General features: G+C 52.2%; 1 protein-coding gene across 5 annotated transcripts in view; it reads left to right on the forward strand.

Annotated features, from left to right (window-relative positions):
• NWD1 (NACHT and WD repeat domain containing 1) overlaps positions 1 to 14,886 on the forward strand; it is a 73,349-nt gene that overhangs the window by 22,568 nt on the left and 35,895 nt on the right. For all 5 annotated transcript variants that reach the window (XM_040444832.1, XM_040444829.1, XM_040444831.1 and 2 more), the window contains 5 exons: positions 6,390 to 6,593; positions 7,979 to 8,138; positions 8,756 to 8,873; positions 9,550 to 9,708; positions 13,350 to 13,547. In XM_040444832.1, coding sequence (XP_040300766.1) covers positions 6,390 to 6,593; positions 7,979 to 8,138; positions 8,756 to 8,873; positions 9,550 to 9,708; positions 13,350 to 13,547 — 839 coding nt within the window. The remainder of the gene's footprint in view (positions 1 to 6,389; positions 6,594 to 7,978; positions 8,139 to 8,755; positions 8,874 to 9,549; positions 9,709 to 13,349; positions 13,548 to 14,886) is intronic.

Genomic DNA, 14,886 nt, shown 5'->3' on the forward strand with positions numbered 1-14,886 from the left:
ATCTATCTATCCGTCCATGTGTCTATCTATCTATCTATCTATCTATCTATCCATGTGTCTATCTATCCATCCGTCCATGTGTCTATCTATCCGTCCATATGTATATCTATCTATCTATCATCTATCTATCCATCCATGAGTCTATCTATCCATCCATGTATCTATCTATCATCTATCTATCCGTCCATGTATCTGTCTATCTATCCATCCATGTATCTATCTATCCATGCAATGCATCTATCTATCTATCTATCCATCCATCCGTCCATGCGTCTATCATCTATCTATCCGTCCATGTGTCTATCTATCATCTATCTATCCGTCCATGTGTCTGTCTATGTGTCTATCTGTCTGTGTATCTATCTATCTATCTATCTATCTATCTATCTATCTATCTATCCGTCCATGCATCTATCTATCTATCTATCCATCCATGTGTCTATCTATCTATCTATCTATCTATCTATCTATCTATCTACCTATCTCAGTATCTAACTCAGTATCTATCTCCATATCTATCTATCTCTGTATCTGTCTATCTACACACATATAAACCCACACACACACAGAGTTTTTTCCCTGAGCCATTTGAGAATTCATTACAGGCATAATGTCCCTTTACCCTTAAATATTTCACGTATTTCTTAAGAACAAGGACAGCCAGAACCCCACATCACCACAGGACAAGTACAAGATTCAGGAAGTGTATCATAGATGCAATTATATTATTTAATACACAGTTTATAATGAAAATTTGCCAACTGTCTAAAAAATGTCCTCTATAGCTCCCCCCCCCAACTTGTCCCCAATCCAGGATCCCAACCAGGATCCTGTGTCACACTTAGTCATCAAGATTCTTTGGTCTCCTTTAATTTGGGACATTCCACCATCAGTCTTTGTCCTTTTGAAGAGTCCAGGTCAGTAGTTTTGTAGATCAGTGCTCCTCCACCCTCAATGGGGGATAGGCACCTCGGTCCTTGTTTTCACAGAAAGAATTTGATTCAGCAGGTCTGGGGTGGGGCCTGGAATCCTGTGTTTCTCCCTGGCGACGCTGAAGCTGCTGGTCCCGGGACCACACCTGAGCTGGGGCAGTTTGTAGCGTGTTCCTCCACCTGGCTTGGTCTGATGTTTCCTCGTGATTACATTCAGGTCCAACCTGAGAGATACTCAGCCCTTCTTGGGCACGGATTATCTTTCCCATTGTAAATTTGCAAGCTCCTCTCTGTATTTAATAAGCAATACATGGGGAGATCTCCGAAAGACCTTTTTACAGCCCAATGCTCTGAGGGATTGACTACCAGCACGCATCTACCCTTAATTCCAAGCTTGTGGCATGGGAATCCACAAGGAAGCAAAGAGGAAAATCCAATTCAGTGTGTTTGTAGGGTTTGAAGGACAGAATGCTTAAAGGCAGAAAGTCTCAGGGCTGCACGCTGTGATGTCATGATGGCCAAGAGCAGGACAGAGGAGTAGGTCTGTCACACGCACCCAGCAGCCAGACTCCAGCCCCCAGGAGAATAGAACAGAGGACAGCTGGCAGACACACAAGCAGAAAGCTTTGCCTTGATGCAAACGGCCGTCGGAAACACTCAAGCCCACCGTCAGAGGTGCCGGACAGAGAGGTCTCCCCTCTTCAGTTCCCTGGGCGATTTTTTCTTCTAGACCTTTGTTTGCCCTTTGCCCCAAATCAGTCAAGATGGCAGTGATCAGACCAGTGAGGGTCTGTTTGTTTCTTTTCCAGACACAGAATCCCACTCTTGCTAGTGTGTAAGAAATAGGGCTTTATAAGGCCACGGGAAGAGCTCAGGGAATCCAGGGCCACCCAATTTCCAACTCCAGTGGGGCAAATCCCAGCTTTCATGTCACACCCCAGATTTTGTGACTGGTGCTTGCCACCCTCCCCCCCCCCCCCAAGAGAGTGGAGGCTGGGCCTGCTTCTATAAGAGTACAAAGACAGACTGGGGAATGTTCCAGAAATAAGTGGTGGGCCACCAGGCCAACCTGACACAGCAGTCTACATGGAGGAGGTGGGTTGTCATGGGAACCAGAAAGCCGTGAGAGACAGAACGGACCTCTGGGTCCTCTCTGCCCATTGGCTTCTGTTCTGGACTCTTCCTTTGTCCTTCTCCCCCCCACCCCGCCCCCACCCCAGAACTTTCACTTGCCTCAAGCTTCCATTGGCATCATTACCTCCTATCTTAGAGAACTGGCAGCATCATACTGGCTCCTTCTGGAGTCCTGATTCCAAAATCTGGGGAGACAGAAATAATCGGCCTGCTTGGCCCCACGTCTGGCCTAATTAGCAAAGCCCCGTGGGGTGTAGGACCTGCCATCCCAGGGGCAGGAGGTTTATGGAGGGAGGGTGCCTGCCGGGGCTGTGATTTTGGGACCTCTCACCGCATGAAAACAGGCCAGTGTGCTGTGATGGTTGAGAGCCTGGCCCTTGGAGCAGAGCTGAGTCCTTCTAGACCAGTGGAGATTCTGGGGAGATTCTGCCCCCAGGGGACACTGGCCCATGTGCAGGGACATTTCTGGTTGTCATAACTTGGTGGGGGAGCTACTGGCATCGAGTGAATGGAGACCAGGGATGCCACTCAGCACCCTGCAGTGCACAGGACGGTCCCCACCGCAGATGATGATGGAGCCCCCGGTGTCGGCAGTGACGGGGCGAGAAACCCTGCCTTAGCATGAGAGAGACCCTGTCTGCTGTTTCCATCTGTCTCTCTTTTTTTAATTTTTTTTTTTTAACGTTTATTTATTTTTTTGGGACAGAGAGAGACAGAGCATGAACGGGGGAGGGGCAGAGAGAGAGGGAGACACAGAATCAGAAACAGGCTCCAGGCTCTGAGCCATCAGCCCAGAGCCCGACGCGGGGCTCGAACTCACGGACCACGAGATCGTGACCTGGCTGAAGTCGGCCGCTTAACCGACTGCGCCACCCAGGCGCCCCGTGTTTTTGGTTTGTTTTTTTTTTTTTTTTGAGAGGGAGAAAGAGAGAGAGAGCAGGAGAGGGGTAGAGGGAGAGTGAGAGAGAGAATCCCATGCAGGCTCCACGCTGTCAACACAGAGCCCAATGTGGGACTCGATCCCACAACCATAAGATCACGACCTAAGCTGAAATCAATAGTCAGATGCTCAACTGACTGAGCCACCCAGGCTCCCCTCCAGCCACCTATCTATCTTCCTATCTATCTATCTATCATCTATCTATCTATCTATCATCTATCTATCTATCATCTCTCGTTCTCTTTTTCTATATATATGTATGTACATATATATAAACTCCTCTCAGAACACCTGAGTGGCTCAGTCAGCTAAGCATCCGACTCTTGATTTCGTTGGTTTGGGCTCAGGTCATGATCTCGAGGTTTGTGAGTTGGAGCCCCTTGTCAACCTCTGCGGAGCCTGCTTGGGATTCTCGCTCTCCCTCTCCCTGCCCCTCCCCCACTTGTTCTCTCTCTCCCTCTCTCTCTCTCTCTCTCTCAAAATAAACAAACTTAAAAACCAATCTCCTCCATCTACCCATCTTCCTCTGTCTCTGTCATGCTACTGGCTTCTAATGGGTGGAGACCAGGGATGCTGCTAAATGTCCCACGGCACACAGAGCAGTACTCACGACAGAGAGTGATCCGACCCCAAATGTCAGCAGTGTGAGGCCGAGACACACGGTGCCTTCCCCACGCCTCCTCTGTACAGCGCCTGGCATCCATTACTCTACCCGTGGCTTTCTGGGTCCTGTTCTAGACGTTTCAAGGAAATGCAATCATAAGATAGGTGGTTTTTTGTGACCGATTTCTTTCCCTTGGGGTTCTGTTTCCAAAGTTCATCTGTGCTGTAGCACGTGCAGGGCTCTGTTTCTTCACGTGGCCGAAGAATATTCTATTGTGTGGATACAACCCTGTCTCAGGGTTGCTGTAACAAAAAATACCATAGAATGGGAGGCTGCTTTTTTAATGTTTATTTATTTATTTTTGAGGAGGGGGAGGAGAGAGAATCCCAAGCAGGCTCCACGCTATCTGCACAGAGCCCGATGCGGGGCTCGAGCCCACAAACCTCAAGATCCTCTAAAAACCAAAGAAATCAAGGGTCGAACGTTCAACTGACTGAGCCACCCAGGCGCCCCTAGAGTTGGGAGGGGCTTCTAAATTTATTTCTTACAGTTCTGGAGGCTGGAGAGTCCAAGGCTAAGGTGCTGGCAGATACGGTGTCTGCTAAGAGCTCTCTCCCTGGTTCATCTTCTGGCTGTGTCCTCACATGGCTCTCGGGAGCATTAACCCCGTTCATGGGGTTCCACGTTCATGACCCAATCACCTCCCAAATGCCCTGCTCCCTGATACCGTCACCTTGGGGGATTAGGACCTCAACGTATGGATTTGCCCTAGAGACACATCCCCCGTCCACAGCAACCACATTTTGTTCATCCGCTCGTCCGTTCAAGGATATCTGGACCGTTTCCGCCTTCTGGCTGTCGTGAACCAGGCTGATCTGAACAAGCGTGTGCAAGTTGTGGTTTGAACACCTGTCTGGAGTGAGATTTGAGAACCATAAATCTGATTCCGTTTCTGCCCCGATTAACTCTTCCAAGGACTTCCCCTGGCTTTGAGGAAAGTATCCAAACTCCTTGCTTGGGGCGCCTGGGTGGCGCAGGCGGTTAAGCGTCCGACTTCAGCCAGGTCACGATCTCGCGGTCCGTGAGTTCGAGCCCCGCGTCAGGCTCTGGGCTGATGGCTCGGAGCCTGGAGCCTGGAGCCTGTTTCCGATTCTGTGTCTCCCTCTCTCTCTGCCCCTTCCCCGTTCATGCTCTGTCTCTCTCTGTCCCAAAAATAAATAAACGTTGGAAAAAAAAAAAATCAAACTCCTTGCCAAGGCCTGCTGGATCTGGCTGCCTTCCACCCACCCCTGCCCCAGATCTCACGCCGGCCCCTTCCCTGCCACCCGACCCCAGCTCCAGTGGCGCCTTCTCAGAGGGACCCGCCTGCTCCCAGACCCCACTTACTGCTCTATTTCTTCTCTTCCTCGCAATCGGTGTTACCCAACCTCTCTGTGCTCTTTTCCTGTTATTTCCCACCTGGCTCTGGGAATGAGAAGACGAGCCATCCAACTCGAGGCTGAAAGGAGGGGACCCAAGCTTGATTTGTACTGAGGGTGTGTCAAAGAATGGGAAAGAAGCTTCTACCCTGAAGGAGGGGGTTTTCAGGAGGAGCCACAGGAGGGGTGCTATCAAGCGGACGGCCCCTCCCCCCCCCCACCCCGGGTGTGGCTCCCAGGAATTCTGGTTTGGAGAAAACTGTCAAGACAAGAAAGTAGGTTGGGGGGGGGGGGTGGCATGGCTTCACCTGCAGGGGGAGTGTGGAGTCGAGCCCCAGGGACATTACAGCTGTGATCGTCAAAGATGATTGTGCCCGCAGAAGAGAGCCCAGGGGACGCCTCACCTTGTCGTATACTAGAGAACGCTACGTGAGCAGGTGTCTATACATATGAAGAATGTGGCAGGTGTTCTGATCGAAAGGAAGGCTTCGGGGCGCCTGGGGGGCTCAGTTGGTTGAGCATGCGACTTCGGCTCAGGTGATGATCTCACGGTTCATGAGTTTGAGCCCCGCGTCGGGCTCTGTGCTGACAGCTCAGAGCCTGGAGCCTGCTTCCGATTCTGTCTCAGTCTCTCTCTCTCTCTGTCCCTCTCCCACTCATGCTCTGTCTGTCTCTCTCTCTCAAAACTAAAAATAAACATTACAAAAATTAAAAAAAAAAGAGAGAGCCAGGAAGGCTTCCGATCCACATCAGAGAACTAAACCCGCACTCACACACGAGGTGTGTGTACCCCACAAGGTGCACCCAGAAGCCAGCCTGCCTCTTTCCCTTGCTCTAAGGGGAACCCTGTTGCCCTCCCAGAAGAAGCGTGCAGGCCAATCTCCGGCTCTTCCGGCCTGATGCTCTCAGGCATCGGGAAGTCCTTCGGGTCCAGCACCAAAACTCCATCACCCACCCCCTTTAGGGCCGCTTCCTTCCTCTCGCTCTTCCTTTCTCGGGCCAGGAAACACAGGCAAGGCTGGCGTGGGCACATTTGATGCCTGCGTTGCCTTTCTAAATCACCTGCTGTCTCCCTCCCTATGCTGCCTGACTCGTCTGAGGCTGGGGAGAGCCTGGTCTGTGGCTCTGTTAGGTGTGTGTGCAGAAGGAAAGGTCAGGAAGGTCTTCTGCGATGGGCACGGCTGTACCCGGGCACCGGTACCTGCTAGGCACCATCCAAATGCCGTCCCTCAGAGCGAACCTTTTGGGGGCGGGCAGGATGTTGTGCAGACAGCTGGCCATGTCTCTCTCCCTCTCTGGGCTGCTGTGTCCCCCAGCCACAGGAGACAGCGTGTTCCAGTGCCCGTCCCTCCTCCCCGCAGGCATGGGCTCTCAGAGGCAGAGCTGAAGGACGTCCTGTCCTTGGATGACGAGGTCCTGCAGGTGGTCTACCGGGACTGGACCCCGCCCAGCAAGGAGCTGCTGCGTTTTCCACCGCTGCTCTGGGTGAGGCTTCGCCGGGATCTGGGCCACTGCTTGGCCCGGCGGCCCGTGGACGGCTTCACGCTCCTGGCCATTGCCCACAGGTGGGTCCAGCGTGGCAGTAGCGCTCTCTGGGTGCCCGAGAGCGAGGACTCGTGCCTCGGGCTCCTCCTTGTTCCAGATCCTTCTTCTAACCCCGGTCCCAGCGAACCAGCGCAGCATTCGAGGGTTTCCGCATCACCGACTCGGACACAACTAAGTTGTTTTTGAAACTGAGGATCGGGTCACATAACACAAAACTCACCATTTTCAAGGGTACAAATTCAGTAACATTTAGTGCATCCACAATGTTGGGTAACCAGCCTCTCTAAACAGTTCCAGAACAACTCCATCCCCCCCCACCAAAGGACACCTCGTCCCCATCAGCAGTCACTCCCTACTCCCCCAGCTCCTAGAACCTGCTAATCTGCTCTCTGTCTCCATGGATTTGCCTGATCTGGACATTTCATATACACGCTGTGGGATCAGACAGCATGTATACAGAAGGCGGGATGTCCCCTTAGCCTCTGAGCATGACTGGGGGTCGGGGGGACAGCAGATGAGGAATATGCCCCCCCAACCCCAACATTCCAGAGTGGGGGGAAAAAGAACACAATATTCAGGAGCATATGAAAACGGCCCTGAACTCCTAGCCTCTCCCGCCACCGGGCCTTTGCACATGCCATTCCCTTGCCCTGGAATACCATCATTTTCTGATACGGTTCACCACACAGACTCCTACTTAACCTCTGAGGCCCAGCCTTTTGTGTCTGGCTTCTTTCCTCAGCATAAAGGTTCGCAGGCTCATCCGTGTTGTAGCGTGAATCGGGGCTTCATTCCTTTTCACGGCTGAGAAATAACCCGTTGCATGGATGGACCACATTTTGTTTATCTGTGTGTCCATTGATGGACACTTGGGTTGTTTCTTGGGACTGTGATCAGTGCTGCCGTGAACATGTGTGCACAAGTGTTTGTTTGAATACCTGCTTTTGCTTCGTTTTGTTTTTAAGTAGGCTCCACACCAGGCGTGGGGCCCAGCTCGGGGCTTGAACCCGTGACCCTGGGATCAAGACCTGAGCTGAGATCAAGAGCCCGACACCTAACCGACTGAGCCACGCGGGCGCCCCTGAACACCTATTTTTTAATTCTCTTGGTCTATACCTGGGAGTGGAGTTGCTGGGTCAGACAGTACCTTATTTTATGTTTAACTTACTGAGAAACCCAAATGTTCCTTTTCCAAGTAACTTTATTAAAGGGGAAAGAAGAAAGACGGGCCAATTTATAGATAGATGTTAGGTAACCAATAGGACGGGTGGTCAGCGGAGGCAGTGAGCATCCAGCAGGGGCTCAGGAGGGACCCGCAACTGGGAACAGCCTCCTGGAAGGCGGGTGGCCCCCCTCTGAGCTCACCAATCGCCCAGGCCCAAGAGCCCGTGTCCCCTCTCTGCAGGCAGCTGGCCGAGGTGGTCCAAGAACGCTACCTGTCCGGGGTCGAGAGAGCCAAGAGGCACGGGGTCTTGGCTGACTTCTTCTCAGGGGCCTGGAGCCAGGGCACCAAGAAGCTCGTCACCCTGCCACTCGTGGGGAAGCCCCTGAACCTGGACCGCATGGTGAGGTGTCTGCCTGGGGTCCCTGCTCTCTACCTGCAGTCTCCGCCCTGCTGTGCAGGCAAGGTCAAGGCTGCCTGGCGAGGACCACCCACTCCTTCCTTCCTTCTTTTCCACCCAGAATGCCATCCTGACCTTCTTCCTTTCCCTCCCCCACAGAAGGTGGGATGTCCCCTCAGCCTCTGAGCATGACCAGGGGGGACAGCAGATGAGGAATATGCCCCCCATTCCATGCCCCAACATTCCAGAGTGGGGGGGGGGGGGAAGAATCACAATATTCAGGAGCATATGAGAAAGGCCCTGAACTCCTGGCATCTCCCGCCACCGGGCCTTTGCACATGCCATTCCCTTGCCCTGGAACACCGTCGTTTTCTGATATGGCTCACCACACAGACCTACTTGACCTCTGAGGCCCAGCTCCGATGTCCCTTGGATTCCCTGAGCCCCGCGTTCCTCCCTCTGCCCTGGCCCTGCCTGTGGTGGGTGTGGGACATCTCTGTCTGGAATTGTGTCCCCGTCCCCTCCAGTGTCACCTGTGCGTGGCTTGGCCCACGTCTGTGGAGCGAACGAATGAGCTTGGGTCGTAGCGGCCTGGTTGTCAGCCCCCTCCTCCTCTGCAGGTGGCCCCTCAGCCCCTGTGGTTCTCAGACACGGTCGCAAATGTGCGGAAGCTGAAGGAGATGCCTCATCACCTGGTCCACTCAGGCCGCCTTGAAACGCTGAAGCAGGAGGTTCTGGGTGAGGGTCGCACCCGTTTCGGAGGGGACTCAGTGGGTCCCAACCTTCTGCTGTGCTCCCGCATACGTCAGAATCCTCGACTCCGCTTAAGACAGTGGTTCTCACCAGGGGTCATTCTGTGACCCCCCCCCCACCACCAGCAGGGGACACGTGGCAATGTCCGGGGACGTTTTGGTTGTCACAGCTCAGGGAAGGGAGTGCTACTGGCATCGAGACCCAGCTGATATGGCAGACGTGAGAAATGTGGTCTTAGAATGAGACCCTGTCTGTCTGTCTATCATATCATATGACAGATATGATATGATAATCTTTGTATTTAGCCGCCTATCATCCCTCTGCCCACCCACCTTCCTATTTGTCTCTCTATCTATCCTTCTGTTCATCCCCGTGAGTCTCAACCAGGGGTGATTCTGCACCCAGGAGACTTTTGGCAACGTTCGTGTTTTTGTGATCACCCCCGGGGAGGTGCTATGGCATCCGGTGGGTGGAGGCCAGGGGTGCTGGTCGGCCCCGCACAGTGCACGGCCCCACCGCAGAGAATGACGCGGCCCCAAACCTCAGCAGTGTCGAGGCCGTGAACCCCCAGAGAAATGGAGAGGTGAGAACCAGCCTCCAAGTATGAACTAGAAGGAAACATGTGCCCCTACAATACCCCCTCCTCCCTCCCTGCCCACAGGCAGCATGAACTGGATTTCCTGCCGAGGCATCTCTGGAGGCATCGAGAGCCTGTTGGACGACTTTGACCTGTATGCCCCTTACCTGGACTGTCCGGAGGTCGGCCTGGTCCGGGAAGCCCTCCAGCTGTGCCGCCCGGCCCTGGAGCTCCGAGGCATGGGTGAGTTGGCCTGGCGGGGGGGGCTTCACTCTGCCCTGACTTCTAGAAGATCATTCTCCTCACCAAGACCCCAGCTGCATTTTCATTAGCCGGCACACCTTTCCTGTCTACGCCTGTGGGGTTTCTAGAATTTAGAATGGAAGCTGGAAGAGCTTTGGAGTGAAGCGTTTTCTAGGAAAAGGGCCAGATAGGAAAAATGTCAGGCAAAAATCGAGGAAATTATGTCAATATTAATATAATAAGAGAGAAAACACGTTCCCCCAACTTTTTTTTATTGATAACATTTGAAACAGAATGATAGTAGTTGAACGTGACTTTTTGTAACTCAAGTCTACTCAAGAGAAAGAAGGAGTGGGGCGCCTGGGTGGCTCAGTCGGTGAAGCGTCCGACTTCGGCTCAGGTCATGATCTCACGGTTCGTGGGTTCGAGCCCCACATCGGGCTTGCTGCTGACAGTCAGAAGCTGGAGACGGCCTCGGATTCTGTGTCTCCCTCTCTCTCTGCTCCTCCCCTGCTCTCTCTCTCTCTCTCTCTCTCTCAAAAATAAACATTAAAAATTAAAAAAAAAAAAAAAGAGAAAGAAGGGGGCGATTTTTGTCCTAGGGGATGACATTTTGCCTAACCGGGGTTCAAAGTCGGTGTTTTAAGCGCACGGCTCAGTGACATCAGGCACTTTCCCACAGGTGGGCAGCCGCCACCACCATACATCTCCAGAACGAGTTCATCTTGCAAAACTGAACCTGTGTCCCCATCAAACACAAACTCCTCATTCCTTTCCCCCAGCCCCGGGCACCCACCATCTACTCTCTGTGAATCTGACTACCGTAGGGACCTCATCCAAGTGGCCTCAGACAGTCTTGGCCCTTCCATGTCTGGCTTCTTTCACTCGGTGTGATTTCCTCAGCGTTCGTCCATGTTGTAGCAGGCATCAGAATCTCCATCTTTAAAAGGCAGGAAAGCATTGCGTTGGGCCGATGGACCTCATTTCGTTTCTCCATTCTTCCACTGATGGACACTTGGGTTGTTTCTCCTCATTGCCTGTTGTGACGAGTGCTGCTGGGAACACAGGTATACAACTATCTTTTCAAGACCCTGCTTAAAAAAGCTCTCTGGAGTAGACACCCAGAAGTACAATTGTCGGATCAGATCGTAATTCGATGTTCATTTTTTCGAGAAACCACCATACGGCAGCTGCACCGTTTTATGTTCCCTCCGGCAAGCAGCGCACGGGGGCTCCGATTTCTCTCTGTCCTCACCAGCCCTTGTCATTTCTGGTTTTTAAAACACTGATAGTCATCCTGATGAGCGTGAGGTGGCCTGGGTGGTTGTTATCGTACAATCCCCACCTGGTTTTGATGTGAGGGTTTTATAAGGAGTTTTATGAAGGTGCTTAAGTCCCTATATCTCTTCTGTGGCTCCCTTGGAGCTTAACCAAATGCCCCTCCTGGGAGAAGCCTGTCCAGCCCCCACTGAGCCTGGACACCCTCTAGCCCCTGCATTCTTCACCACTACACCCTTTTTCCATCTGTCTCAGCGCTTTTTTTTTTTTAATTTTTATTAGGGAGAGAGAGAGAGAGAGAGAGAGAGAGAGACACGCATGCACAAGGTGGGGAGGGGCACAAGGAGAAAGAGAACCCCTAGCAGGCTCTACGCCCAGCACGGAGCCCGACGTGGGGTTCAATATATGACTCTGGGGTCATGATCTGAGCCGAAATCAAGCCGTATGCTCAACCCACTGAGCCACCCAGGCACCCCTGCCTTGGCTCGTAATTATTATTTCTGTTGGTTTTCTTTTGTATCACCCGTGTGCCAAATTGCCAGCCCTACCACATAGACCAGTCCTGGCCAAGAACACGGATTTTGAGCCCCACTGTGTTAATTCAAATCTGGGCCTTGCCACTTACTGGTAGTGTGACCTTGCAAGTCCCTGACGCTCCCCACCCCACCCCACCTTGCTGTCCTCAGTCTTTCCATCTGCAAAATGGGGGTGCTGGTCGACCCTCCTACCTACGGCTGTCCCCATGGGGCCATCCAAGGGGCCCGTTACTGTCATGACAACACCAACCTTGTTGATGTGAATGGCCTTGGATGAGCCATTTCTGCACAGAGCCTCAGTTTGCATCATCTGCAAAATGTGGGATTGGACTAAAGCATGTCTAAGATGCCACCCAAGTGGAAGAGGCCGGTGCCCACCATCAGCTTATGCCTTTCTTGTGCATTTTTGCTCACCAGTTGTAAACCTCACAGGGAGTGAGTTGCCAGGAAAAACAGCCTTGGGAACAACTGCCCAGTTTGAGGGAAGATTTAAAAGCCCAAATCACAGCATGTTCTTTGCAGGAATCCTTGATTAACAACCTGTGGCCGGCCCGGCACCAGCGGGTGTAGGAATGAATGTCACCACCAGAGGGCGCAGCCGGCCAACCTTGAGCTCCAGCACATTCCAGGACTTGGAGCCTCCTCCAAAGCCCGCCAGCATTCCCAATTTCTCCTGTTGCCTTAGGCTCCAGGATGATTGGGTGTGACGGCGTTTCTGACTCTATTTTTATTTTAAAAGCTGACATTTAGTTCATCATGGGTTTGGGGAGGGCATTAATTTTGATTTTTTAAAAATATTGCATTGGAAATAGTATTTATCTTGATGGTTGTGTTTCTTGGTGCCACCTTACATCTTGCACCCATGGTGAGTGGGGCACTTGACCCTGGTCCTGACCTTGCCTCATTCCACCTGCCAGCAAACCAAGGCACAAAGCTTTGTCACCATTGCCCCAAACCCCACAGTTGGGACAAGCCGACAGCAGAGACAATGAACTGCTTGCTTCAGCGTCCCTGGTCTTCACTCAAGGTTGGAATAAAACTTTTTGGGTCAGATTCCCACCTCCTACTGGCTGTGTGACCTTGTACAAGTTGCTTAACCTCTCTGAGCCTCAATTTCCCCCTTTATGAACTTGGGATAATAATGATGGTATGCCTGTTGGGATAGGCAGAAAGCACTGCCCTCTCCACAGATATATTCGCTTCCTAATCCTTGGAACCTGTGACTCTTGTCTTATGCGGCAAACGATGTGACTAAATTAAGGAATTTGAGATGGAGAGTTTATCCTGGATTATCCAGATGGGCTCGAAAGGCAATCCCAAATGTCCTTATCAAACGGAAGCAGCCTTGATGGGCCTGTCTGGATTCAGCTTCGTGGTGGCTGTGGGCCCTTTAGCCTTGCTCTACATTTCACTGCTCAAGCTTGCTGCCTAAAAGCGGCCTCTACAATTTATCGGGTGTCTGTGATGTTCTAGGTGCTAAAAACAGAGCAATGAACGAGACAGACCTCATTCCGGTTTCAGGAAACTCAAGCTCTAGGGTAGTGAGGAGAGGCGGGGCCACGAAGAAAGGTTAATTGTAGCTGTGATGAGCTGGGGGGTGGGGCAGGTGGATTAGTGGGTTGGGCTGGAAACGGCTTTTTAAAGAAGTGGCCCTTTAGCTAAAATTAGGAGGTGATTAGCATGAGAAAGGGGGAAGGCCAGTCCAGGCCAAAGGCCCCCCGGAGGCTAAGAACCACCTGGGGCCCTGGAAGTAGGGGTGAGTGTTTGGGGAGAGAGACAGAGGCAGAAGATGGCCCTTCCCCTTAACGTGAGTCCCCTTTGTTGCAGAGAGGAGCATCCTATATACAGAACTCCTGGCCAGACTCCATTTCTTCACGACCTCACATCCGGCGCTGGTGGGACAGCTGTGCCAACAGGCCCAGAACTGGTTCCGGATGTGCCCACATCCTGTGCTGGTACCCCTCACGGGATTCCTCCAGCCCCCGGGAGGACCCCTCCGGGCAACCCTCACCGGCTGTCACAAGGGTCAGTCTCTGCGACTCGGCAAAAATCCTGCCAGGCCCCCTCATGCCTGAGGGCAGCGGACGGCAGGTGTTTCTGGCTGCTCCCTGGGGCTCTCCTCTGTCAGTATAGGGAGGCCCCCGGGGTGCCATCAGGGCAAGCCCTTGCTGTCTCATGCTGACTCCACTCTCTCTGCCTCCCAGGAACTGTAGATTACTAGTGTAAATACCACTAATGAGCCCAGAGCAAGGAGGTGCTGGCTGCCTCTAGGAATCGAGTGCCCATCTTACAGATAGTTTCTGGGATTTACTGGCTCGTGCTGGTAAGTCCAAAAGCTAGGGATTGTGTCCGACTGGTCCCTGAGAGGCTGGTGGAACTCATGGATTCTCCTGGGACACCAAAATGTCAGAGAAACTAGAGGACTTAGTTCTCTCTATTCATGTGTTATCCCTTGCTTCCCTCCTTCTTTCTGTCCATCCACCCTTCCTTCCTTCCTTCCTTCCTTCCTTCCTTCCTTCCTTCCTTCCTTCCCCCCTTTCTTCCTTCCTTCCACCTGCCAGTCCATTAGCTATCTTTCAGCCCTCTGTCCACACCACTCATCTTTCCATGTCACTCTGAACATCTTCCATTCACTCACTTACCCCACCACCCATCTGTGCACCCAGCCATTCATCAACCCGCCCACCCATCTATCGGTTGATTCATCTATCTACTCATCTAACATCCATCCATCCACTCACCCACGTATCCAGCCAGCCATCTGGCTATCCGCTCATGCCCCAGTCTACCTCCATTCCTCCACCCCTTTATCTGCCCACCCATAACTTCTTGCATTATTGAAAGGCCAGCAAATACAATTAAGTTGTGGCTCGAATGTCAGTTATTGCAAGTCGGGCCATTTCTGTGCCACATGGCCCTGTAGGGAGAGCTACACTCCCAAGGCATAGTGCTTCCAAAACAGAAGTTCTAAGAGACGAAGTACCATACATGGAGGAACTGATTTAGGGACAGCTGCTAGAATGCTGTGTTCAGAAGGGAATCTGATTTAATGGAGAAGATTATCTTTATTAGGTTACAAGTTCAAATGGCTGTAACAAGGGACAAAATAGCAGTGGCTTAAATAAAAAAGCAGTTCATTTCCTCCCACTCCCACACAACAGTCCAGGCATAAGTAGAGGTAACACTGTGTCTCCAAGGTGTCAGATGTTAGAAATAAGCCCACTGCCCCAATCAAAGGAGGGACACGGACTCAGAGCACAGGGAAGCTAGGGTTTAAGCAACCAAGAGCAGGTGTCTGATGGACAGGCACAGTTGGGGCAGTTACAGCAGGCAATTTATCTCCTAGCGTGCAAGTCCCTCCCCG

Source organism: Herpailurus yagouaroundi, unplaced genomic scaffold, assembly GCF_014898765.1.
Source record: "Herpailurus yagouaroundi ecotype Mexico unplaced genomic scaffold, PumYag 193, whole genome shotgun sequence".
In the NCBI taxonomy this organism is placed as follows: Eukaryota; Metazoa; Chordata; class Mammalia; order Carnivora; family Felidae; genus Herpailurus; species Herpailurus yagouaroundi.